The sequence below is a fragment of the Hylobates moloch genome, unplaced genomic scaffold (genome assembly GCF_009828535.3).
Source record: "Hylobates moloch isolate HMO894 unplaced genomic scaffold, HMol_V3 SCAFFOLD_23, whole genome shotgun sequence".
Taxonomy (NCBI): Eukaryota; Metazoa; Chordata; class Mammalia; order Primates; family Hylobatidae; genus Hylobates; species Hylobates moloch.
In genome coordinates, this window is record NW_026652298.1 from 6,351,521 (window position 1) to 6,378,838 (window position 27,318).

The 27,318-nt window shown below is 36.3% G+C and overlaps 1 protein-coding gene and 1 long non-coding RNA gene across 3 annotated transcripts in view; one reads left to right on the forward strand and one right to left on the reverse strand.

Moving 5' to 3' along the window:
* The window catches only part of MAP3K1 (mitogen-activated protein kinase kinase kinase 1), an 81,180-nt gene extending 54,710 nt beyond the window's left edge, over positions 1 to 26,470 (forward strand). Inside the window, exons 7-20 of one of the 2 annotated variants that reach the window (XM_032144548.2) lie at positions 2,003 to 2,124; positions 2,735 to 2,816; positions 2,928 to 3,111; positions 5,137 to 5,415; positions 9,393 to 9,514; positions 11,119 to 11,210; positions 11,491 to 11,680; positions 11,987 to 13,268; positions 13,926 to 14,078; positions 15,057 to 15,219; positions 16,319 to 16,450; positions 17,767 to 17,909; positions 18,613 to 18,744; positions 23,859 to 26,470. In XM_032144548.2, the coding sequence (XP_032000439.1) occupies positions 2,003 to 2,124; positions 2,735 to 2,816; positions 2,928 to 3,111; positions 5,137 to 5,415; positions 9,393 to 9,514; positions 11,119 to 11,210; positions 11,491 to 11,680; positions 11,987 to 13,268; positions 13,926 to 14,078; positions 15,057 to 15,219; positions 16,319 to 16,450; positions 17,767 to 17,909; positions 18,613 to 18,744; positions 23,859 to 24,008 (3,226 nt within the window). In that variant the 3' untranslated portion in view covers positions 24,009 to 26,470. The remainder of the gene's footprint in view (positions 1 to 2,002; positions 2,125 to 2,734; positions 2,817 to 2,927; positions 3,112 to 5,136; positions 5,416 to 9,392; positions 9,515 to 11,118; positions 11,211 to 11,490; positions 11,681 to 11,986; positions 13,269 to 13,925; positions 14,079 to 15,056; positions 15,220 to 16,318; positions 16,451 to 17,766; positions 17,910 to 18,612; positions 18,745 to 23,858) is intronic. The other variant, XM_058433854.1, reaches the window with a different exon arrangement.
* Positions 1 to 27,318, reverse strand: part of LOC131382345 (uncharacterized) — a 49,585-nt gene that overhangs the window by 10,080 nt on the left and 12,187 nt on the right. The window lies entirely within an intron of this gene.

Sequence of the window (27,318 nt, forward strand, 5' to 3'; positions counted from 1 at the left end):
AAAGAGATGGGGCAGGTACATCAGGAGGGACAGACTAGTAAGTGTGCCTTCATCACAGGAATCACGCATTATGACTTTGCTGACTTGTTTGACTAGCTTTTTGGAAAGCTTTTTGTGCATTTGGGGAACTGGTTATTTTGCTGGTAGTTACGCAGATCTGTTTTTCAGGGAAAAGTAATTGCCGTTTTTGCCATTACTTCTAATGGCAAAATTAGAATTAAAAAAATTAGAAGTAATGGCAAAAACCGCAATTACTTTTGCACCAACCTAATAGTTTAAGATAGTAGAAGTGCAATATTGGGCCTAGCTTAGCAGACTCTGAAATTTATAGACGTTGTAAGTTTATGGCATATTATTCTCAGATAAAAGTGTAATGATAGATCTGCCACAAACTGATCTTATGATTTGAAGCAACTTATTTAACATCCCAGAGCCTTGTCTTTATATTATAATGGAAATACGGCTATTGATTTTAAAAGCCATCCCTCACATCATGAAGGTTTAAATAAAAACATTTATGAAATAGAAAACTAAAGCCCTCTTTGGCCTGGCTGCACACAAAATAACTACTGTTAACTATTTAATACAACTTTTAAAAATTACATAAATCAAGGAATGAAACTCTTCTTTGCACATTCCGTACTTCAGCAAACACATGCACGCACGTTCCCCCATCCATGTTTCTCTAACTTTCTTACTGTTTTTAAATAAATACAAAGTCATGCCATATGTTCTGGTGTGCAATTTTCTTTTACTTTTACTTTATATATCAAGAATATTTTTCCACATCATTACCAAATTACATACTTTTTTCTTTTCATGGCTGTATAAGATTATGTTGGTACACCATAATTTATTTAGCCATTGCCTTAATTAATGTACGTTAAGTACACCTCCAGTTTTTTGTTTACATACTTAAAATATGTAGCGATAACATCCTAGAAAATAGGATTTTCAGGTCATGAATATATACATGTAGTATTTTAAGAAATACTAACAAAATTTGCTTCCAGAGATTTTAGTTTTTACTCCTACCAGCAGTCTATATGAGAACCTGGTTTTCTGTGCCATTATCAGGGCCAGATGTTACCAATCTATTATTTTTTATTCCAATTGCCTTTTTATTTCCTTTGTCCATTGTACTATCTATTAGTATTTTTCTTACTGATTTTAAAAGTACTTTGTATATTGGAAATACTCAAGTATATGCAGTATAATTAACCATTATGTTGCAATTTTGCCATAAATGGAATCATTCTATACATGGTAGTTTTATTTTGATCTCATTTATGGATCTCTCTGTTCCTTTTTAAAAGCTTCAAGGTGTCTGGGTTTGCCATAATTTGTTTAGCCTCTTTTTGGCTTCATTTGGTTGTTTTGATTTCTTTTCGTATTCTAAATAATACTGCGGTGGACATTTTCATACATATATCTCTATATGTTTATCTTTTTATTTTCTTATGATACATTCCTAGAAGTCTAGGTGAAAGATTGTGTACACTTAAAATGTGATGTGTTCCTAGATTCATTTCTAGGAAAGTTGGACCAGTTCATACTGCCACCAGAAATTTCTGAAATAGGCATTTAAATTTAGGATGTGGAATCTTTGAGCTCTAAGGTCCGCCAGTACTTAAAATCTTGAAACTGGTACCATGTAGTATATTTTTGTACATAGTCAAACCTGTTGGTCTATTCAGAAGGTACAGTAGCAGAATTTGGGGGATACAAATGTTTCTTTCTAAGATTGCAGTCTGTGTATTGAATTGTTTTCATAGCAAAGAAGGTTAACTTACACCTACAATCTATAAGTACTCGTGTGTTAATCTGATTTTAAATTACTGTATATTAATAGCATAAATATGTATCTCTTAGTTATATAAGATGCTCTTAAATAAGAATTTCTAATGTATTTATATTCTAAGCAAGCAGAAAGTGTTTTTAGCATATCAGTTCTACTTTATATTCTTTTATGCTTAATACTTTTTCTTCCCCTTTTCTATAGCATAAAGGATGAAGAGGAACAGATGTGTCCTATTTGCTTATTGGGCATGCTTGATGAAGAAAGTCTTACAGTGTGTGAAGACGGCTGCAGGAACAAGCTGCACCACCACTGCATGTCAATTTGTATGTGGCTCTTTTTCTCCCTATGCCTACTCAACACAGTTGCTCTCTGAGCTAACTATGTTATTTAAGAGTGTAACATGGCTTGAGGGGAAATTGGTGAGAGAATAAAAAAAGTATATCTAAGTCCTAAGTCCTATGTGAAAAGTTTTCAACAAATGGGAATGTAGGATCTTTAGGAGATGACCTGTGTGAGCAAAGAAATGCAATAAAGTGTGTGTGACATATGTGATAATGGAAGAAGTGCACAGAATTAGAAACAATTTCAGTCTGGAAGGTATACATGAAGGGAAGGAGGTGGAAGAAGACCTGGGCAGGCATTACAGAAAGGCTAGCATCAAAGTAAGGTTTGGAAGGACTTTACCCAGTAGTCAAACAGGGCAGAATGTTTTGAAAAATAGTAAGCAGACTACATGTTATCAGAATGAATAAAATAGCATTTGCAAATCAAAATCATTTAACCTGCTGTGTTTACTTGCTTTCAGATATTTAATTAGATTATTTTTGAGGTTCCTTCTATATAAATTCTATAAACTAATTATAAATAGTTATGAAATAAAAATAATGTTAAGCATTTACATTTTTGTAAGATTTTGTATCTGTAATTTTTCAGGGGCAGAAGAGTGTAGAAGAAATAGAGAACCTTTAATATGTCCCCTTTGTAGATCTAAGTGGAGATCTCATGATTTCTACAGGTAATAAGTTTGAAGTAATGATATGTATATGTTTAATTTTTTAAAATTTCTCAAAGTGTGGTTTAAGTCTGTTTATTTTTTTAAAGTAAGTTTTGTTATTTTTCATTTTAGCCACGAGTTGTCAAGTCCTGTGGATTCCCCTTCTTCCCTCAGAGCTACACAGCAGCAAACCGTACAGCAGCAGTCTTTGGCTGCATCACAAAGAAGGAATCAAGAGAGCAATTTTAACCTTACTCATTATGGAACTCAGCAAATCCCTCCTGCTTACAAAGATTTAGCTGAGCCATGGATTCAGGTAAGTAGTTCTTTGTTTTTCATTTCTCAAAGAAATATTTATAGATCAATTAATGTATTTGTCTCCTTCCCTCAGTTGTTTATAATTTAAAAAAACACTTTTACTTGCCTCCATCATGACCTTTATTCCACTGGAAATTTTAATGTTACTTTTGGTATTAATACTGTACTGCTTATTGTACAGCTTCAACTTCAAAACTTCTTGTGGTTTCACTTCACATATCTAGAAACATCTCTTCCTGAACTAACAGACATACAGGGTTATTCAAGGATAGAAGGATAGAAACCAGAACCCTTCAATGCTAACTTTTCCCAATGTTTAATCCCCATGCCTGCCAAGAATTTTTATCATGTTTCTTATTTGCTGCCATTTAAAATTAATTTCTCCTTTCATATCCTAATGGCATACAATGGGTGCTTAATAATGGCAGAGGAGATGAATAAGAAACAAATATGTGATGGTTACCTTGAGTTCATCATTTTTATTTGTAAGAACAGTTTCCCATCCCTTTAGCATCTCTTCTGATTGAATGTTTTTTCATCCTCGGTAAGTAGGGCTTTTTTGTCGGTTGGTTTGTAATGATTTTCTTGGTTGTTGAATGCTCAGTCTATTATTTTTTAAATGTAGGATCTAAAACCAGACGGGCCTCCAGTAGACAATAATAAAGTAAAATAATTATTTTCAATAATCTGTTAAATTCTGTTGAATTAAATTTGTGAACAGATGCATTAACACATTGAGCTTTATGTATCATTAGGATTTGTTTCATTTTTCTTTTGTGACCATTACAGTCCTGCAGCTTTGGAATTCTCTTAGCATATTAGCAACCCATTTATGAATCTAATAAAATCTGCAAAAATATTAAACACATATTCTTGTCCCTAGTTCATTAATGAAATTTAATGAACTATTAATGAACATAGGCCCTCACCTGCCCTTTCATGACCCATCAAAGAACTCTCAAGTTGATTCTGAGCTGTTAGATTTCATTCTTCAAGCATATGGTCTAGTTTGTTTTGCCTAAGCTTTAGGTCAGACTAGGGTCTACATTCCTAGCTTTTTATTAAGCATGTTAGGTAAGACAGTTAAAACATAGGTAGTGGTACACTACTTAACAGTACCAGAAGCTCACTATATTCTAGTTGGCTCATTCTCCCATAATATCCCTTTATAACAAAACACATGTAAATAAGTATGTTATGATCTGTTTTTCCAAAAATTGTGTTTATTCATCTTTAATATTTAGACATTTTTCACATAATGAATTATCTTAGGTATTAAGCTTACTTTTAGCTAATTGGCCCATAATGTCAAGACCATTCACCCTTTCCTCACTGTAGGGACTCTGGCTTTTGGGGCATGGTATTGACGACGGTAACAGCATATACTATAATTCTTCGTCTATAATTATCCTTTGCTTACTCGAACACAAGCATTTTTTCTTCAGTTGTTTGATTTGTCCATTCCGTTCGTTTTACAGTCCTACCTGTTTTGTCTAGTTTTTTAAACCTTTTTGTACAGACAAAAACCAATTAAATGCATTTTGCTTATTGCTCTTGTCTGTAAGAGAAATACTCTATATATCTTGAAACCTTCTCCTGGTGCCTTTTTTGATTTGTGTTTTGTTTGTTTGTTTTCTTAGTCTTGCTCCAGTTTTTCTCTTTAAACTACCTTAATATGAATACAGAGTTGAGGTTTTCACAGTTTTTTGGCGTTTTGGTAAGCATGTGGGACAATAGAGGCATAGAATGTATGTATAGCCATCTAGTGACTTAATGGAGCTTATTATTAATTTTACCTGAGCTAATAAATATTAATGACTTTGGATAATTACCAGTTAAACTTGAATATAAAATTCTTCCTTATGATGCTTAAGTGGCTGGATATATTTGAAGTTGTGAAGGATGGTGAAGATTTAAGAAATGTCCAGTTTTTATGTAGTAATCAAAACTGATGCTAAACTCAAAATACTCTGGGTCCATAAGCTTTTCTTTACATTGAATTCATTGTGTGTGTTTGATACAGGTGTTTGGAATGGAACTCGTTGGCTGCTTATTTTCTAGAAACTGGAATGTGAGAGAGATGGCCCTCAGGCGTCTTTCCCATGATGTCAGTGGGGCCCTGCTGTTGGCAAATGGGGAGAGCACTGGAAATTCTGGGGGCAGCAGTGGAAGCAGCCCGATTGGGGGAGCCACCAGTGGGTCTTCCCAGACCAGTATCTCAGGAGATGTGGTGGAGGCATGCTGCAACGTTCTGTCAATGGTCTGTGCTGACCCTGTCTACAAAGTGTACGTTGCTGCTTTAGTAAGTAGCTTTATTCCATAATCATATCATTGTGGGTTTGGGGTTTTTTGATGGTTGGTAGATAGTGTTTTTAAGATACAATAAAGCTACTTTACCTAATTTTGGAAAATCCAAATTTTATTTTTATTCCATAATTCCAAGAAATTACAGTTTTTCTTTTATTTTGTTTATTTGAATTTTACTGATTTTTATGATGTCCAAGGTTTCTTATATAACTGTTTTACTTTTTAGTTTCATTGTTTTAAAGGCTTTGCAGGGGTATCCAAGGAAGAGAATATAGTCATGGTTTCTTAGTTTCCGTTTCTGTTTGGGCCAGTAAAGCTCCTTCCTCATCCTCCTTTTCCACTTACCACTAGGGACAGACTAAAAACCATGGCTTCAGGCTGCTAAAGCCTAAAACAAAACAAAACAGAACAACAACAAATAGGGCGAGCTAGGCAAGCTTGCTAATTTTTAAAGATTTTTTTAATGTTTTGCTGTTCATATCTTTACATTTTTCTGAGCAGATACCTTATACATGACAAAATTAAAAATGCTTTTTGGGATGGCAGAGTCATCAACGTTATTCTCATTTTTTAAAAAATTTATCAGATATTAAGGAAGATATGTTTTTAATAAACATTTTGATTGATTTTTAATAAACATTGTCATGTGGAGATTCAAAAGCCTTTTCAAAGAAAAGAGTTCCATGACATAGATCATTGAGTTGCTTTTCCAGTTTAACCTGTTAAAAGTTCGGGTGGATTAGAGTGACAAGGAGGTAATTTAGGAGACTAACTGGACTTTCTCCGTTCTGCATATATGTCTCTTTAGGGCTTCTCAATCTCAGTACTATTAACATTTGTTAGATAATTATTTGTTGGAGGGTGTGGGGAGGGCCTGGGATGTTGTCCTGTGTGTACTGTGGCAGCATCCCTGGCCTCTACCCATTAGATACCAGGAGCAAACTCACCCCCACCCGATCATGCCCCCAGTTATGACAACCAAGAATGTCTCCGAGCATTGCCAAATGTCTCCAGTGGTCAAAACTGCCCCCAGTTCAGAATCACTACTCTAATTCTTATCTAGTCTGTTTTTAAAATTCATGAGCAGTCTGTAGGCTTCCTCCCTCAGTCTTTTTCTAATGCATCCTCTACCGATTGGGCCTAATGAATCTTCTTCTTGACAGGTAATACAGCATGACAGTTATGAACATGGGTTTGGAGTCACAATTGAGTGATCTCATAATTTATCATTCCAACCACAATGCTTGCATAATGTGCTGGTTAAAGTTGGACTAGCCTAGGCAATCTGAATACATGAACAAGATCATAGAGACAGACCAGGATTCAAATTCTGGTTCTCCCTTTTACTAGCACGGTGGCTTTACGAAGGTTACTTAACCTCTCTTAAATAAACTTCAGTTTTCTCACCCATAAAATAATGAAAATACCTCTTAGATTTGAAATTAGATTATGTAGAAACTTTCAACCATATGCCTGGCACATTGTAAGAACATTTAATATTGTGTAATAGTTATCATTATTTCTTAAACACAACTTGGATTATCCCCCAACTCATTTAGAAACCTTTAGAGGTTTCTGTTTCTTTGACATTCCTAAAACATATTCAGTGGAAGTTTGGCAGGGTTGTGAAAAGTTCCCTGAAGAAAGAATCCTGTATTCAGTTAAGATTGGTGAACACTGGATTACACAAGGATAACTAGGTCTGTTGACTGAAAGGCTTCTAGGATCCTTCAGTAAGCTAATGTACATTGTGAACCTAAAGGATCAAAGGATAGAATGCATTGTTTCCCAGAGTTATTTTGCTACACCCTGTTTTTTCATGTAGCATCTGGAGGGACCAGCATACTATAGAATAAAGACCAATTGGCCCAATATTTTGCCTCTTACTTAGTATTTTCCAACACAAACCTTCAGGCATACTTGACTAAATAAAATCCTCTTTTTGCTAGTTCCTTTTCTGCAAAGCCTTTGCTGTGTTACTCTTTTTATACACACTGTAACTGCCTTACTGTCGTGGTCGTTTCTTCTTAAGTTCAGACTGTTTCCCAACTAGCTCATGAGTTCCTAGAGCACAAAGATTGTATAAAGGATACCAGGCTCCATGGAGGCAGAAATGGCTCCTGCTGTTAAAGCTCACCCTTTCCCTTTCCCTTATCTCCCCTTCCTCTGTCTCTTCCTTTTTTTCCTCTCCCTCCCTCTGCATATATAATTTTTTTTTTTTGCTGAACCATTTGAGAGTTTTTTGCAGGCATCATGACACTTAAATATGTGTCTCTTAAAACCAGATACATAATTCCATTTATTCTTCCATATACAGTCAGCACATTAACATTAATCACAACACTGTTTTGTACTATAAAGTTCATACTCAAATCTCTTCAGTTGCCCAACAGTGCCCTTCATAGCTAAACTGCAGACTTTATTCAGATTTCACCAATTTTTCTGCTGTTGTCTTTTTCCTGTTCCAGGATCCAATCCAGGATCCCACAGTGCATTTAGTCACCATGTCCCCTTAATGTCTTCTCATCCATGACAGTTCCTCAGCCTTTCCTAGTTTTTTTTTTTTTTTTTTTTGAGACGGAGTCTCGCTCTCTCACCCAGGCTGGAGTGCAGTGGCGCGATCTCCGCTCACTGCAAGCTCCGCCTCCCGGGTTCACGCCATTCTCCTGCCTCAGCCTCTCTGAGTAGCTGGGACTACAGGCGCCCGCCACCACGCCCAGCAAATTTTTTTTGTATTTTTAGTAGAGACGGGGTTTCACCATGGTCTCGATCTCCTGACCTCGTGATCCGCCCGCCTCGGCCTCCCAAAGTGCTGGGATTACAAGCGTGAGCCACCGCGCCCGGCCCTTTCCTAGTTTTTAATGACCTTGACAGATACTTTCAAAGTATATTGGCCAGTTATTTTGTAGAATATCCCTCAATTTGGGTTTATCTGATGTTTTCTCATGATTAGATGGAAGTTACATATTTTTCACAAGAATGCCACAGAGGTGACAGGCCTTTCTCAGTGCATCGTATCAGTGGGTACATATGCCCATGGCTTTTATTATTGGTGATGGTGTCAGTTAAGGTAATGTCTACCAAGTTTCCCTGCTGTAAAGTTAATATTCCTAGATATCTTGTGAGAGTTACTTTGAAATTATGCAAATATCCTATTTCACCTCAAAATTTTGTCCACTGATTTTAAAAGCATTTGTGGATCTTGCCTATAGCTGTTACTACTACACCATTAAAAATGGTGCTCTCTTGGGCACAGGGAGGGGAGCATCACACACCGGGGTCTGTCGGGGGTCGGGGGGGTAGGAGAGGGATAGCATTACGAGAAATACCTAATGTAGATGGCGGGTTGATGGATGCAGCAAACCACCATGGCATGTGTGTACCTATGTAACACACCTGCACGTTCTGCACATGTACCCCACAACTTAAAGTATAATAAAAAAAAAAAATGGTGTTCTAGTGGTGATTTTCTATTTTCCTCATTCCTTCTACATTAATTAATTGGAATTATTCTATAAAGAAGAGCTTCTCCGTTTATGTACCTGTTCAATTTTTAATTTGTATTGGTGTAGGCTCCTGGGTATTCATTTTGTTCTGTGGGTTGCAACCCAACACTACTATCATTTGTTTTGTTGCTCTAATTATTCCAGCCTTGACCATTGGGAGCTCTTTCAGGTTGGCCCCTGTTCTCATTTTCTTTTTTAAAATAATTTTTTCAACTTTTCATCTTGAAATGAATTCAGACTTTTAAAAATTGCAGAGAAAAGAGTTCAGAAAATTCCTTCCTGCCCCTCTCATTTACTTTGTTAGTTAGTTGTATCATTACAGAAGCATGGAATTCTTATTTTATTCTATGGGTTATAATCCATTCCTATCTTTACTTATTTTGTTGCTCAAATTGTCTCAAATTAGGCCATTATCTCTGATGCTTTTTAAGTGTACATAAACTGACCTTCAGATTTTTTTCCTTAGAAAACACTGAGAGCCATGCTGGTATATACTCCTTGCCACAGTTTAGCGGAAAGAATCAAACTTCAGAGACTTCTCCAGCCAGTTGTAGACACCATCCTAGTCAAATGTGCAGATGCCAATAGGTAAGGCTTTATTGATGAACCATTTCAAACCCTCTTGTCTTAAAAGTGCCTCGCAGCAAGCCTCACACCTAGTGTGAATATCTGATACATTTTATTAAATGAGTCTTTGAACATTGTCTTTTAATGTGAGATTTAAAATGAAAATGCAGCACTTAAAGGTCTTAAGAACTGGCGGAAAGAACTACTGGCAAGTAAAAGCCAGGCAAATAAACTGCATGGATCTCCACATTATTGTATTGTGATTTACTCTCTTTAATAACATTCATAATCTGAAGTCCAGTCGATAAGAACAGTAGTTGACACTTATATCTATAAGTTATAATCTCATTTTAGAGTATGGGTTACACAGGATAGGAACCAGTAAAATCATTACACCTGCATATGCCTTATTATCAGGATAAAAAATTAACAAATCCATCTCATTTTCAGTGTAATGGAATTTTACTCTACTTATGACAGTTTTGTCAAAAAATTTTTAGATTTTATGTATTCCTGCAGTATCCTTAAAAATTGACAGGGAACAAGAATAACCCTAACTGGAAAGAAAAATATGAAGTAGAGAATTGAGGTACAGTGACAATAAAGATGAGTACAAGACATGCTTTTTTCAGACCAGTGGTTCTCTTTTATTTTCCCCTTCCATAAAATAGGAGGAAAAGATCAATTTTCATTTAATAATCATAGCTACTGTGAACAGTTATTTGGTAGTTCCTATTTCTGTCCCAGCAGATCTTGGTTAGCAAGAGTTGAATCTCCCTTCTGTTGCCTCTTCCATTTCACCCATTTAGAGCTCTCCCAGTACAACCTTTCTCTTCCTCTGCAAGTCATAATGACTTAGTTTGCACCGGATCTCAAAAATTAGGTACCTACCTTTAATGAATTTCTCATCTCATGAAGTCTGTCTTTTGCCTCTGTTGTTTTCTCTGTAGATTGAAAATATTGGATGTTTTCTTGTTGCTTAGAGAAAACATTGTGTATCTGTAAAATATTGCAAATTAACAAGTAATTTGCAAAATGCATAGGAAAAATGTCATTTTTAAATATTAGAATAGGTATATTTCTGAGAATTCAGTGTTCTCATGGTATTTGTTGTGCTGCTCACTTTTTGAAACTCTAAACTTAGTTTGTTTACCTGGTCACCTGAATGACTGAACATAAGAAATACTGTAGAGAGATTTTATAATATTCAGACCTCATTTTGGCTATGTAAGGAAATGGAGGGTTTTTGGATAGGAAGGTTTTGTTTTTAATTCAAGAGCTTCTTAGTGAAAATTCAGAAATCAAAATATCAAGGTCCTTGTTTTTTCTTTTAACAAAATATAAGACTTTTATCGGATTTGGTATTTAAATCAGTACTTGCTAAGAGCCATTGTTGAAGATTCTGTGCTTAACATAGAGGATATGTTAAATTTATGAAATTAGACCTAATAAATGAATATTACTATTTATGGTGACATTGTCAATGTGATTTTAGTGGTGGAAAAGTAAATACTCCTGAAAACATTATTTCTCCACTTTTTCACAAGGCATTGCATTATTCCTCTAATATTGTATAGTATTTTAGCCAAGATCCAGGATTGATGTTGCTTTTCCTTTGCTTTTAGCCGCACAAGTCAGCTGTCCATATCAACACTGTTGGAACTGTGCAAAGGCCAAGCAGGAGAGTTGGCAGTTGGCAGAGAAATACTAAAAGCTGGTAATAACTTTTAACTTACAATGAATATAGCATATTTTATCATGTTCCTGAGCAGCCTTGTCTAATCTCATAATCTCTCATGAGGCAGTTTACAGGATTTTGAAGTAATTTTATAAATTGATTCACTGTGTTACAGTTAGAAATGTGAATTACTCTGAGAGAGAAATTCTTTAAAATAGTTCAGAATATTTTTGTTGGCCTTACACCATTTAATCATGTCTTGTTTTAGGTTTTAATATCACCATTTTTTAATCATTTATTTTTACTTTCCTTTTGGTAGGATCCATTGGTATTGGTGGTGTTGATTATGTCTTAAATTGTATTCTTGGAAACCAAACTGAATCAAACAATTGGCAAGAACTTCTTGGCCGCCTTTGTCTTATAGATAGACTGTTGTTGGAATTTCCTGCTGAATTTTATCCTCATATTGTCAGTACTGATGTTTCACAAGCTGAGCCTGTTGAAATCAGGTAATTTTTCTTCTGAAAACGTATTACTTGTATCTTCCTACCCTCCCTACACCCTCCTCAGGAATGACACATTTTAGATTTTTGAAAGACTCAGAAAATACAGAGCATGAATAGGTTGCTGATACCTTAATATTTGATTCACATGTGAAAACCCAAAGTCTGGGCTGTTTAATTAAAAATTTATAGATACTTTATGCTGAAATGGTTTTTGAAGTATACATGCTGTGAATTACTACCATTTTTTAAGTTTCCATGTATTTTTCAGTAATTGGAACTTATATGGTAATGAATGTTTTTTTCTTTCAGGTATAAGAAGCTGCTGTCCCTCTTAACCTTTGCTTTGCAGTCCATTGATAATCCCCACTCAATGGTTGGCAAACTTTCCAGAAGGATCTACTTGAGTTCTGCAAGAATGGTTACTACAGTACCCCATGTGTTTTCAAAACTGTTAGAAATGCTGAGTGTTTCCAGTTCCACTCACTTCACCAGGATGCGTCGCCGTTTGATGGCTATTGCAGATGAGGTGGAAATTGCCGAAGCCATCCAGTTGGGCGTAGAAGACACTTTGGATGGTCAACAGGACAGCTTCTTGCAGACATCTGTTCCCAACAACTGTCCGGAAACCACAGAGAACAGTTCCCCTGAGTGCACAATCCATTTAGAGAAAACTGGAAAAGGATTATGTGCTACAAAATTGAGTGCCAGTTCAGAGGACATTTCTGAGAGACTGGCCAGCATTTCAGTAGGACCTTCTAGTTCAACAACAACAGAGCAACCAAAGCCAATGGTTCAAACAAAAGGCAGACCCCACAGTCAGTGTTTGAACTCCTCTCCTTTATCTCATCATTCCCAATTAATGTTTCCAGCCTTGTCAACCCCTTCTTCTTCGGCCCCATCTGTACCAGCTGGCACTGCAACAGATGTCTCTAAGCATAGACTTCAGGGATTCGTTCCCTGCAGAATACCTTCTGCATCTCCTCAAACACAGCGCAAGTTTTCTCTACAATTCCACAGAAACTGTCCTGAAAACAAAGACTCAGATAAACTTTCCCCAGTCTTTACTCAGTCAAGACCCTTGCCCTCCAGTAACATACACAGGCCAAAGCCATCTCGACCTACCCCAGGTAATACAAGTAAACAGGGAGAGCCCTCAAAAAATAGCATGACACTTGATCTGAACAGTAGTTCCAAATGTGATGACAGCTTTGGCTGTAGCAGCAATAGTAGTAATGCAGTTATACCCAGTGACGAGACAGTGTTCACCCCAGTAGAGGAGAAATGCAGATTAGATGTCAATACAGAGCTCAACTCCAGTATTGAGGACCTTCTTGAAGCATCTATGCCTTCAAGTGATACAACAGTAACTTTTAAGTCAGAAGTTGCTGTTCTGTCTCCTGAAAAGGCTGAAAATGATGATACTTACAAAGATGATGTGAATCATAATCAAAAGTGCAAAGAAAAGATGGAAGCTGAAGAGGAAGAAGCTTTAGCAATTGCCATGGCAATGTCAGCATCTCAGGATGCCCTCCCCATAGTTCCTCAGCTGCAGGTTGAAAATGGAGAAGATATCATCATTATTCAACAGGATGTAAGTATAGATTCTTTAAGAGGTTAGAAAACTTCCTTGGGGCTGGGCACAGTGACTCATACCTGTGATTCCAGCACTTTGGGAGGCTGAGGCCAAAGGATTGCTTGAGCACAGGAGTTCGAAACTAGCTTGGTCAACAAAGCAAGACCCTGTCTCTACAAAAAATTTTAAAAATTAGCCAGGCATGATGGTGCACACCTGGGGTCCCAGCTACTCAGGAGGCTGAGGTGGGGAGGGTCACTTGAACCTGGGAGTTTGAGGCTACAGTGAGCTGTGATTACACCATTGCACTCTAGCCTGAATGACAGAGCAAGACACTGTCTCACAGAGAGCTTCCTTGGACCATACTAAAATAAACCTAATTCAGAAATGCTGCTTCTAACATGTAGAAGCAGAGTTTTCCACATAAAATCATTACTTATACAACAATCATGTTTGTACTGTTTAAACAGCAATAATTCTTGCCTATGGGCATTTCTGGTTAATTGTATAACGGTGATCACTTTTGCATTTGCTGTCGGTCACAAATACCTTCCATTCAGAGGTCACATTTATAGGTGGTTTGGGAAGCCAGACTGAATAATAATATCTTGCAGACTAATTTCACAAAATCTTACTCCTTTAACAGTAAAAAGATTGCTTTCGTTTAATATGTAGACACCAGAGACTCTACCAGGACATACCAAAGCAAAACAGCCGTATAGAGAAGACACTGAATGGCTGAAAGGTCAACAGATAGGCCTTGGAGCATTTTCTTCTTGTTACCAGGCTCAAGATGTGGGAACTGGAACTTTAATGGCTGTTAAACAGGTAAATATCTAGTGAGCATATAAATGAAGTGATTCAAATCACAAAATGAAGCATGTTCAGTAAAAAGAATAAAGGATATGTCCACGTGTGTGTACTTTAGTTCTTTAAACTTTGAGAAACTTACGTTTCAAAGTAGATGTTTCTAAAGCACCAGAAACATCATGAATTCTGTTATTATTAAAAGTTGAGGCCGTGCGTGGTGGCTCACACCTGTAATCCCAGCACTTTGGGAGACCAAGGTGGTTCGGTCATTTGAGGTCAGGAGTTCAAGACCAGCCTGGCCAGCATGGTGAAACCCTGCCTCTACTAAAAATACAAAAATTGGCAGGGTGTGGTGGTAGGCATCTGTAGTCCCAGCTACTTAGGAGGCTGAGACAGAAGAATTGCTTGAACTCAGGAGGTAGAGGTTGCAGTGAGCTGAGATCGCACCACTGTACTCCAGCCTGAGCGACAGAGCAAGACTGTCTCAAAAAAAATAAAAGTTGAAGTATGATTATTGTAAGACTACAATATCAAGATGGGCCTTACAAAGGTTTTTTGGTTTTGCTTTTTGTAGGTAGTAGAGGTATGGTTTTCAGGTACTTCTTTCAACAGTGTACTGGTGCAGTGCCATCTTGGGGTTTCAGTGGTTTACTTTTTATAATGAGCATACTTAATCAGGATAGGAAAATTATTAAACTTTCATTTTTAAATCATGTTGATTCTTCTCCCATATTTGGGCTTTTCTCATCGTTACTCTGAGACTATTGGAATATTGACTATATCCCAATATTTTTGTCATTTTTCTGATGTTTACTGCTGCTTAAGCTAGATTCTTATTGTTTAAAGGAGTTTGACTTGGGTTTTTTTAAAGTACATTGCATCCATGAGCATAAATGCCATCTGTTGCTAATAAAATGCTAGTTTGCATTTGTTCATTTTAGATCAGATTGCTAGTGAAAATATGCAAAACTTTGTGAACGTGTTTATTTGAAACAGGTGACTTATGTCAGAAACACATCTTCTGAGCAAGAAGAAGTAGTAGAAGCATTAAGAGAAGAGATAAGAATGATGAGCCATCTGAATCATCCAAACATCATTAGGATGTTGGGAGCCACGTGTGAGAAGAGCAATTATAATCTCTTCATTGAATGGATGGCAGGTAAGTTAATGTTTTAAATTACAAAATAGTACATGGATTTAACTTTCTGCAATTAAATTTAGGAAAAACCGGTTTAATTAAAATTTATTTTTATCAAATAGTTTGGGTTTCTAAAAACAAATCACCCCAATATATTAGTATGAACCACAAATACTGCGTTTTGTATTTCATTTAATATAAATGAAATATTGACTACCTCTACCTTTTAAATTTTTCCAGTGTGTTTTTAAATGATTGTATAGCATTGTTTTTAATACCTGATATGTATAAGATATGTATATTTCCAGGTAGCCATGATAAATTGGACAGATGAGGAAGTGTTTTAACATAACAATATAAAAACAAAATTAACATATAACTTGAAAACTTATTACAAGTAAACTAGTACTGAAGCATAAAGTTGAACCTTGTCATCTGCTGAAATAAATGAAGACTGAGTTTTATTTTGTATTATACAATGTATACAATAAAATTAATGACCTGATGTGATGAACAGATTGTTTGGTTTAACTTCTTAGATTTGTGTGTGTATTTAAGAGTGCATTTCTCTTTACCAGTCAGTTCTTAAGTACGTTATCTGTTGTTGGTCTTAATAAAGATTTACACTACAGTAGATAGGTTGACTACTGTAAACACTTTTAAAAGCGGCTAAATTTGAGACATGTTCCAGGTCAGAGCTAGTAAATGGTAGGATATGAAGCCTAACTCTGGGTTTTCTGTTCCTCCTGTCATTCTTTCCACCTTTTACTACATAATATGTTAACATTGTTTACTTTGGTCATTAATAAAGTTGTTTTGTGTATTTTGAGAAGACAGAGAAGTGAATTGTACATTTCAGAAATAGTTTAATCCAAAATTGTTAACTTTTACAGCTTTCTGAAATCTTGACTCTCCAATAAACTGGTTCCCTGTGGGTTCCATGAAAATGTCTCCTAATTAGGTTTTTGAGATGATACAGGAATATGTTAGTTTTGAAATGTTTTTCTTCTATTTCAGATGTGAATGTGAGTTCATGCAGTGAAAACTTTAGAAACCAAAGTGTAATAAATACTTTTAATTCTGTCATAAGTTTATGATAATTATTTCTATTGTCTTATAGGGGGATCGGTGGCTCATTTGCTGAGTAAATATGGAGCCTTCAAAGAATCAGTAGTTATTAACTACACTGAACAGTTACTTCGTGGCCTTTCGTATCTCCATGAAAACCAAATCATTCACAGAGATGTCAAAGGTGGGAATTCTTTTAATTATTATCTAGTGACAATAAAAAAATTAATTTTAAAATTTGGGGCCAGGCGCAGTGGCTCACACCTGTAATCCCAGTACTTTGGGAGGTGAAGGCAGGTGGATCACTTGAGGTCAGGAGTTCGAGACCAGCCTGGCCAACATGGTGAAATCCCATCTGTACTAAAAATACAAAAATTAACAGGGTAAGGTGGCGCATGCCTGTAATCCTGCCTATCTGGGAGGCTGAGACAGGAGAATCGCTTGAACCCGGAAGGCAGAGGTTGAAGTGAGCCGAGATCACACCACTGCACTCTAGCCTAGGTGACAGAGCGAGACTGTGTCTCAAAGAGGAAAAAAAAATGGACCTTTCTTGATAGTTTCTAACTATGGGATTTTTTTCTCTGAGTAATTCAGAATATTAGAACTGAAATGAGTCTTAGGGGTCATTTAATCTGCCTTCCTCGTTTAATAGAAAAGTACGTTGAATACAAGAGAGGCCGTGCCTTTTCTACAGTTTTATTGCTAGTTAATGGCAGAAAGTATACAATACAGGTCTCCAGATTCCCTGTCTTGGCCTCATGATACACTGACTCCCAGAAAGTTCCTTTTCCTGGTTTTATTTAGAATAATTGGGATATTGGGATATCATCACCTTCTTTTAAGAAAAATTCCTTCAAATCCTTTGTAGTTCCCATTCTTTTTCTTATCCTTTTCTTTTTTTTTTGGAGACAGGTTCTCTGTCACTCAGGCTGGAGTGTACTGTTGCAAACTTGGCACACTGTAACTTTCATTTCCTGGGCTCAAGTGATCCTCCCACCTCAGCCTCCCAAGTAGCTAGGACAACAGGTGTGCACCACCATGCCTGGCTAATTTTTTATATTTTTTGTAGAGATGGGGTTTTGCCATGTTGCCCCCAGGCTGGTCTTGAACTCCTGGGCTCAAGTGATCCGCTTGCCTCAGCCTCCCACAGTGCTGAGATTACAGGCGTGAGCCACCGTACCTGACATCAGTTTATTTTTCTCAAGAGCAAATTTGGTTTTCTGTCATTAGTCTTTTTAGCTAGTATTTGACATAATATGTTGAAGTAATTTTATAACTTTTTAAATTAAGCTCTAATTATGAATTTAGCGTACGCTAGAGAGAGCTGTGTGCCTTTAGCAAGAATGAAGTGAAAGGAAAAGAGATAACTGTCTGCACCTCTGACATGTAGTTCACTTCTTTCTTTTGTCATTGTCCTAGTTCATTAGTATTGTACTGGGTTTTTTATCTGTCCTTATTTTGTTTTTAACATACAAGGTCATTTGCTGTGTTTGTTGACAGGTGCCAATTTGCTAATTGACAGCACTGGTCAGAGACTAAGAATTGCAGATTTTGGAGCTGCAGCCAGGTTGGCATCAAAAGGAACTGGTGCAGGAGAGTTTCAGGGACAATTACTGGGGACAATTGCATTTATGGCACCTGAGGTGAGAAGCATCTTTGAGTGTGATGAAAGAAAATATTTTGGAGTTGTGTATAACAGCATTATACTAAATTATCTTGCAGTGGTATCCAGTATGTACTTACCAACTAGAAGTCCATGGCCCTTAAAATACGGTTTTAATAATATCTTTCAGACCCTTATTCGCGACCTTTCTTTGCTTTGGCAATATTCAAAAAATAGGGTTTAATAGATTTGCTTAAGGGCTGTTACTAATAAAGAATTTTGGGGTAATTTATAGCAGTTGTTTTGTAGTAAACTCAAAGTGCACATAACAAATTTTTAAAAATATTCTCTCTCTATTCTAAAAGGAGATGAGCATACAGAGGCAGGTCCTGTCTGTAGTGGAAAGAGTTTAAGCATTGTTCTTCTGACTCAGCCTCTTCTGTCGTGTTCATAGTTATTCATGTTCACATGTAGTAATGATTTGTTGTCCTCTTGCCATAGTTTGCTAAGAGCAAAATTCTGTGATGTGACTCTGCTTCAGAATCTCACAATTCCCCAAAATATTTTTGTGCTACCTGGAAAATTAAGCTCATTAATGAAATAAATTAGATATTAGGTAGCCCACAGAATTGCTGTTTGTACCAGTTTTCTCCCTAAAGTAAGAAAGTAGAATCTATAACTACAAAATGGCCTTCTCTTTTTCAAATGAGTCCTATTTCCAAATTAACTCTGATTTATTTTAGGTACTAAGAGGTCAACAGTATGGAAGGAGCTGTGATGTATGGAGTGTTGGCTGTGCTATTATAGAAATGGCTTGTGCAAAACCACCATGGAATGCAGAAAAACACTCCAATCATCTTGCTTTGATATTTAAGGTAATTGTGAGATAAAAATTACTTCTTTGTGCTAAAAGGAGTACAGCAGAATTTGGCAGGAGGCAAATTTTGATGGGTTCTCCCTAACAATCTAGCATGAAGGTAAATAAATAGTCTGTATATTTATTCAGAGAGGATTTGATATACAAGTTTTTTACTTTGAGGGTGCAAAAGCAATACAAATTTGGTAAAAACTGTACTTTGAATTTTGATTTTTTTCTGAGCTAGCAATATGTGCTATGATACACTCTGATGATGCCAGGCAGTAGCAGCAAGTCATAGCTCCCAGTCAGCCACACAATCACGAGAGTAAACAACCAATACTCTATAGTGGACTGTGTTGTCAGATGATTTTGCTGAACAGTAGGCTAATGTAGGTATTACAAGCACATTCAAGGTAGGCCAGACTAAGCTACAATGTTTGGTAGGTTAGGTGTATTAACTGCAATTTCAACTCACAGTATCATTAACTTAGGGGTTTATCATGACATAACCTCAGCATAAGTTGAAGAGCATCTGTGTGTGTGTATTTCCAGGAGTTGATAATTGTCAATGGTGTTGTCAATGTTAGTGACATACATAGTCACTTCTTGTTATTTGAGGTAGTTATGCTCTGTTGCTACAAATGTTGAATTAGCAAATACTGAAACACTGCTCCTAGAAGAAATATGTAGTGCGTTTATATGTATATGTATGTGTGTATATATATCCATCCATCACTTTAAAAACGTGAAATTCTTCATGCATTTTACATAATTCAAAAATTTTAAAATCTAATTTACCATTTTCTTTGTTTTTTGTTTTTGTTTTTGAGAGAGTCTCGCTGCAATGCCCAGGCTGGAGTGCAATGGCACAATCTCAGCTCACGGTAGCCTCCACTTCCCAGGTTCAGGCAATTCTCCTGCCTCAGCCTCCCAGGTAGCTGAGACTACAGGCATGCGCCACCATGCCCAGCTAATTCTTGTATTTTTAGTAGAGATGGAGTTTCACCATATTGGCCAGGCTGCTCTCAAACTGCTGACCTCAAGCCCGCCTCAGCCTCCCAAAAGTACTGGGATTACAGGCATGAGCCACCACACCTGGCCTAATTTACTATTTTGTATATTTAAAAAATTCACACCCAAGTCAGTTCAGTCCTACCTTTCCTACCTTTTTATAACTCACAAATCCATTCTCTCCTTCTCCACCATAGAATAGGTAATGGTTGAGATTCTTAGCTTTTCAGTAGATGTGATGGTTGAAATCATGGGCTTTGGAGTCACACTGACCTAGTTTTAAACCCTGGCTCTACCCCTTAATGGACATGTGATCATAGGAAAATTATTTTTTGTGTCTACCCTCCATTTTCTCATACGTAAAATTGGTGCAAGAACCCCATGAAGCATGTACTTCGTGGGATTATTATGAAGATAAACAAAATTACACCTAGGCCTTAGTGAAGCACTCAGCCCACACAGTCAGCTCCACCTGCCGTAACCTCCTCCAGTGCTCCCCACACTTATTATATAACCTCCTCAGTCACTTCTCTGACAATACTGGTTTCGTATTATCACCTCATTTCCTCTGTTCTTTCAGACGTCCCATGTCCGTTGTCTGCGTGGTTCAAATTCTTATTCTCTTTAAGGCCCACATTTTGTGCTTCTCCTGCTTGGGCACCCCCTTTTTACTCCTTCCAGATTCTCATAGCATTTTAGTACATACTTGTTTCTGACACATTGTTTCTTGTCCGCTAGTTATGTTCCTATCTTGCCTCCTGTTTCAAACTAAGTCTCCTTGAGGTCCATTCACGTCTGATTCATTTTTTTCTTCCCAGAGTCTTACACAGAAGTTGCTCAATAAATACTCATGGCTAGGATCAATTTGAAAGTTTGATGTTATTTTAAGAGTTTTGGTGAGACCCTGGAAACAATTGTAAATGATTTTCAAATTGGCATGGTTCATATTTTAACAGATTTCATTGCATTCTCCTTCCTAGGTAGAGTTTAAAGAGAATTGTACTGTAATATTTTCAGTTTCCTTAACTTGGAGTAAATACTTTGAGGTCTTTGGAAGCACCCCAAAGCTTTCTCAAACACTTCCATACCCTGTTTATGGTAGTATAAATTGCTGTAGCACGTTTTTTTAGAGAGTGATTTGGCAATATCAGCCAGAATTTTTAATGCACTTATTCTTTGACTCAGCTATGCCCATTGTTAGGAATTTACTCAAGATTACCTCTAGAAGTACCAAGTGCCAAGTTCAGGATTATTCATTCTACTCAAGAAAGTAATTAAATTATCCACACTACACAGAAATTAAACGAGTTTAAAGCTGTTGGTGTTGATTTACAAAGTGCTACAAGACACATTAATAAGTGAAAAGAGCAAGGTATATAAAGTGATCCTGGCCAAGCACAGTGGCTCATGCCTGTAATCCCAGCACTTGGGAGGCTGAGGCGAGAACAAAACTTGAACCCAGGAGTTGGAGAGCAGCCTGGGCCTAGCGAGACCCCATCTCTACCAAAAAAAAAAAAATTAGCTGGGCATAGTGGCACGCACCTGTGCTCCAAGGTACTTAGGAGGCTGAGGTGGGAGGATCACTTGAGCCCAGGAGGTCAAAGCTGCAGTGAGCCATGTTCACACCACTGCACTTCAGCCTGGGTGACAGAGTGAGAGAGAGACCCTGTCTCTAAATTAAGTTTTCTCTGTTGTAGACATTTTAGAAAATCTTAAGTCTGTGAATATATTGGCCTTTTTTTCTCCACAAAACACACACACACACACACACAAATCATCAGTAAGTTACATCTGGGGAGAAGAGGGACTTTCATTTTTTGTTTTGTATTTTTCCTTTTTGTGGTGTGTAAGATGTGTATATATCATTTGAGTATATCATGATATAGGATCACAGACCTTAGAAGATTTTTCTTTATATTACTTTGCATTTTTTAACCCAAAGCATTTATGAAATTACTGGGGTGGGGAAAAGAAAGAGTTTTCTTGTGATTATGGGTAGGTGAGTTTAAAGTATTCAGACTTGATATTAGCCCTTTGTCAGATGAGTAGATTGCAAAAATTTTCTCCCATTCTGCAGGTTGCCTGTTCACTCTGATGGTAGTTTCTTTTGCTGTGCAGAAGCGCTTTAGTTTAATTAGATGCCATTTGTCAATTTTGGCTTTTGTTGCCATTGCTTTTGGTGTTTTAGACATGAAGTCCTTGCCCATGCCTATGTCCTGAATGGTATTGCCTAGGTTTTCTTCTAGGGTTTTTATGGTTTTAGGTCTAACATTTAAGTCTTTAATCCATCTTGAATTAATTTTTGTATAAGGTGTAAGGAAGGGATCCAGTTTCAGCTTTCTACATATGGCTAGCCAGTTTTCCCAGCACCATTTCTTAAATAGGGAATCCTTTCCCCATTTCTTGTTTTTGTCAGGTTTGTCAAAGATCAGATGGTTCTAGATGTGTGGGATTATTTCTGAGGGCTCTATTCTGTTCCATTGGTCTATGTCTCTGTTTTGGCACCAGTACCATGCTGTTTTGGTTACTGGGCCTTGTAGTATAGTTTGAAGTCAGGTAGCGTGATGCCTCCAGCTTTGTTCTTTTGGCTTAGGATTGTCTTGGCAATGCAGGCTCTTTTTTGGTTCCATATGAACTTTAAAGTAGTTTTTTCCAATTCTGTGAAGAAAGTCATTGGTAGCTTGATGGGGATAGCATTGAATCTATAAATTATCTTGGGCAGTATGGCCATTTTCACGATATCGATTCTTCCTATCCATGAGTATGGAATGTTCTTCCATTTGTTTGTGTCCTCTTTTATTTCATTGAGCAGTGGTTTGTAGTTCTTGAAGAGGTCCTTCACATCCCTTGTAAGTTGGATTCCTAGGTATTTTATTCTCTTTGTAGCAGTTATGAATGGGAGTTCACTCATGATTTGGCTCTCTGTCTATTATTGGTGTATAAGAATGCTTGTGATTTTTGCACATTGATTTTGTATCCTGAGACTTTGCTGAAGTTGCTTATCAGCTTAATGAAACTGAAGAATGCTAAAGACAAGAAGTAACCAAAAAGACAAATTACAAGAAAAAAATTGATAACAATTATATAGATGACAGAATGCAGCAGCAGCAAGAGAATTCAAAAGACAAATTGTACCTTCTAGTGATTGAAATAAAATAACAGTTAACCTAGGATTTCATAGCTAGCTAAATGATCATCAAAAAATAAGAATGAAATAGACATATTTTCAGACACAAGAGAATTGTGGAAGTTTACCTTCATCAGACACTCACTGAAAAAAATTATTTTTAGGAATGCATTTCAAGAAAAAGAAAATTGATTCCACTAATAGGCAGATATGCAAGAAAGACACTATCTCTGCCTGGAGTCAGCTTTGATTCATAATGGGTGCTCAAAAATTGTTTGTTAGAAAACTAATACATTATTTTTATATATGACTTGAAATTAAAATATGGTTATACAGCACAAATTTTAGAATGTAAAGAGTGTATCACAATTTAAAAATAATTATCAGATTTTGAATTTTTTTAGAAAAACTACAAATAAGACCAAATAAAATTTTTTTTCCAAAAAAAAAAAATTCAGACTTAAAACTTTTTTTATAAAAAAGTCATTCTTCATAGTGTATTTGATACTAAGAATCAGAATTTGTCCAACATGGAAGGAAAAAAACAATGCAGTTATATTTTCTATGTATTAAATTGACTCCTCAGTTTGTCTGTCTTAATCTAAATAGCCCTCTATGCTGAAGAAATAGAAAACGTGCAGTAAGAACAAACCATCTCAGAGACTATGAGGACAGCAGAATTCATTTGAGTGAATACTTTATCTACCTGAACATTTTGATGTACTTAGCCTTGTTGATGTAAATAATAAAGAATAGGATATATTTGATCAAATCCTAAAATCCTAAAATTTGAAAGCTTGTTAGAGAAAACCTCCCATCCAGTGGATGAATTTTTTCATAGACTTTTTGATAGCAGAAAATCCTCCCACTTCTGCTTCAGTTCCTCTCTGTTCAGGATGTAAATGTAAGGGTTCTGAGGTCTATGCACATGTGTTTCTGTATCAGAAGTTCCAGTTGTGCAAAGCTTCAACACTCTGGCTTTTTCTCCACAGATTGCTAGTGCAACTACTGCTCCATCGATCCCTTCACATTTGTCTCCTGGTTTACGAGATGTGGCTCTTCGTTGTTTAGAACTTCAACCTCAGGACAGACCTCCATCAAGAGAGCTACTGAAGCATCCAGTCTTTCGTACTACGTGGTAGCCAATTATGCAGATCAACTACAATAGAAATAGGATGCTCAACAAGAGAAAAAAACTTGTGGGGAACCACATTGATATTCTACTGGCCATGATGCCACTGAACAGCTATGAACGAGAACAGTGGGGAACCCTTACCTAAGTATGTGATTGACAAATCATGATCTGTACCTAAGCTCAGTATGCAAAAGCCCACAACTAGTGCAGAAACTGTAAACCGTGCCTTTCAAAGAACTGGCCCTAGGTGAACAGGAAAACAATGAAGTTTGCATGACTAAATTGCAGAAGCATAATTTTATTTTTTTGGAGCACTTTTTCAGCAATATTAGCGGCTGAGGGGCTCAGGATCTGTTTTAATATTTCAATTATTCTTCCATTTCATATAGTGATCACAAGCAGGGGGTTCTGCAATTCCGTTCAAATTTTTTGTCACTGGCTATAAAATCAGTATCTGCCTCTTTTAGGTCAGAGTATGCTACGAGTAGCAATACATACATATATTTTTAAAAGTTGATACTTCTTTATGACCCACAGTTGACCTTTATTTTCTTAAATACCAGGGCAATTGTGGCTAATTGTGCATTTTACTGTTGGCCCATTCATTTCGTTTTTGGAAATTATGGTTTTGTATTTTCATTTTTATTTACATTCATTTTTGTTTATTCAGGGAAAGGTGATCTTTTTTTCAAACCAGAAATAAAAAAAAAACTAGATATGAAGTAGAGTTCATTAAATACCTTGCTGTTGTCAGAGTTTTTAAAATACAGACTTAATTTTGTTTTTTTAAATTGGAATACAATAAAGCACTACCTACATTTGGGTCAGTCACCACTCTTATTGTGCAGGTTAAGTACAAGTTAACTAAAAATTAACTGTCCTCTCTGATGCAACTCACATCCAAGATCAAGATTACCTTAAAATTTATTTGAATTTTTTAGATGTTTTGGTTGTCAAACTGTAGGAAACTTCACAACATTTAAGTCTTACTCTGTATGTAACAATCCATCATTCACCTTCACTACTGGTAATAACACATAGCTGCCATTTTCCTTTTACCATGCATCATCTCTTTACAGTAGGCCTGGCAGATCATTTTTTAAAAAGATTATTCAACTACCAATCAGTAGTGTTTTTAAACAGTACATTCGCTTTGAACTTGGAAAATGTGTTCCGAAAGAAAAATGGAATTGAATTTCATTTATACACTAATTCCTTGGATTTTGCACAGTTACCTAATGGTTTTAGTCTGGAGTTAAATTCAGATGCATGGAATCCTGAAGGAAAATGGTAGCTTTTTAATCTTTGTGTGTGTGTGTGAGTCTTTTAAATCAAGTACTGATTAACTATTAAATACAACTTTGAGATTTTAGTTTTAACTCTTCAGAAGCCAGTGTGAAATAGAATTGGTTATTCTCAAAGACTCAGGATAAACTAAATAAGCTATATAGAGTACATTTAAAATGTACAACACAAATTGGAAATAAAATAAGTTACAAGATAAGTTTACAGGGATATATTGCTTATAATTTTTAAAAGACAGTTTGTTTTTTATGTGAATATGTTTCTTAGTGAAATTTTACATTCCTTTGTTTTGGAAGATTGGCGATATTTGAAGAGTTAAAAATAGTACAGAAATGTGAAGTTTGGTAGCTCTAAATGTGTTGTACTTGACTTTCTTTTTTTTTTTTTTTTTTTTTTTTGACTACTTAGAATTTTCACAATTCTAATAAGATTGTTTCCAAGTCTCTCATGTGCAAGCTTTAAAGGATGCACTCTTGCCATTTTATGTACTGGAAGATCATTGGTCAGATGAATACTGTGTCTGACAAAAATGTAAACTGTATAAACTGAGGAACCTCAGCTAATCAGTATTACTTTGTAGATCACCATGCCCACCACATTTCAAACTCAAACTATCTGTAGATTTCAAAATCCATTGTGTTTGAGTTTGTTTGCAGTTCCCTCAGCTTGCTGGTAATTGTGGTGTTTTGTTTTTTGTTTTGTTTTCAATGCAAATGTGATGTAATATTCTTATTTTCTTTGGATCAAAGCTGGACTGGAAATTGTATCATGTAATTATTTTTGTGTTCTTAATGTTATTTGGTACTCAAGTTGTAAATAACGTCTACTACTGTTTATTCCAGTTTCTACTACCTCAGGTGTCCTATAGATTTTTCTTCTACCAAAGTTCACTTTCACAATGAAATTATATTTGCTGGGTGACTATGATTCCTAAGATTTCCAGGGCTTAAGGGCTAACTTCTATTAGCACCTTACTGTGTAAGCAAATGTTACAAAAAAAAAAAAATCTCTGGGTTAAGAAAATTTGGCTTAAATGTATCCTTTGTTATTTTAAATATATTGAGATATTTTAATTAAAATTTTTACCCCATTGAACCGATTTTATAGTATTTGTACCTATTTTGGTGTTTTTGTCTTTATAGTAAATAAAAGTTTTTGAACAAATGTTAATTGTTAATTTTATTTATTTTGAAATAATTTCATACTTCTTATATAAAAGTTGCAAGAATACTGCAGAGAACTTCTGTATACCCTTCACCCAAAGACCCCAGTCAGGTTTCGCCAGCTGCCCATTTATGTCCTTTATAGCAAGAGGATCCAAACCAGGATCACAGGTTGCTCTCAGTTGTCATGTTTCTTCAGTCTCATTGAATCCAGGGCCATTCCTTAGTTCTTCCTTGACCTTAATGGCCTTAATTTTTTAAAGATTTCAGATTATTGTTTTATAGAAGCCCCTCAAATTGAGTTTGTCTGGTGCTGCTTCTTGATTAGATTCAGAGTGTGCACTTTTGGCAGGAATATCACAGAGGTGATGCTGTGCTCCTCTCGGTGTGTCATGTCAGGAGGCATAGAGGTCGTTTGCCCCGTCAGTCACTGGTGATAACTGATAGTAACACTGTACAGTTACTCTTTCCTTTTATAATTAAAATCCACCTTTATAATTGAAAGTATTCTTTGGGGGTGATATTTGAGACTACATAAATATGATGTTTCTTGCCCAGTTTTAACTCTGCTCTAAGCTTTTTTGCCTGAATATATTACTCTGATGGTTGCCAAATGGTGATGTAGTTCCTTCACTTTTTCTTTGCAACATTTTGCTGCAAAGAAGAGCTTTCCCTTCTCCCATTTATTTATCATGTATCATCATATATTTGCTCAACTTGTTGCGGATTTGCCCAGTAGGAATGTCTGAGAGCTAGCTTCTCTGTCCTTGGCAAGCCACCATTATTCTTCGAACACTTCCATACTTTCAGCCCCATCTTACGCAATGTCTCCTTTGGCCCTGGGATCAG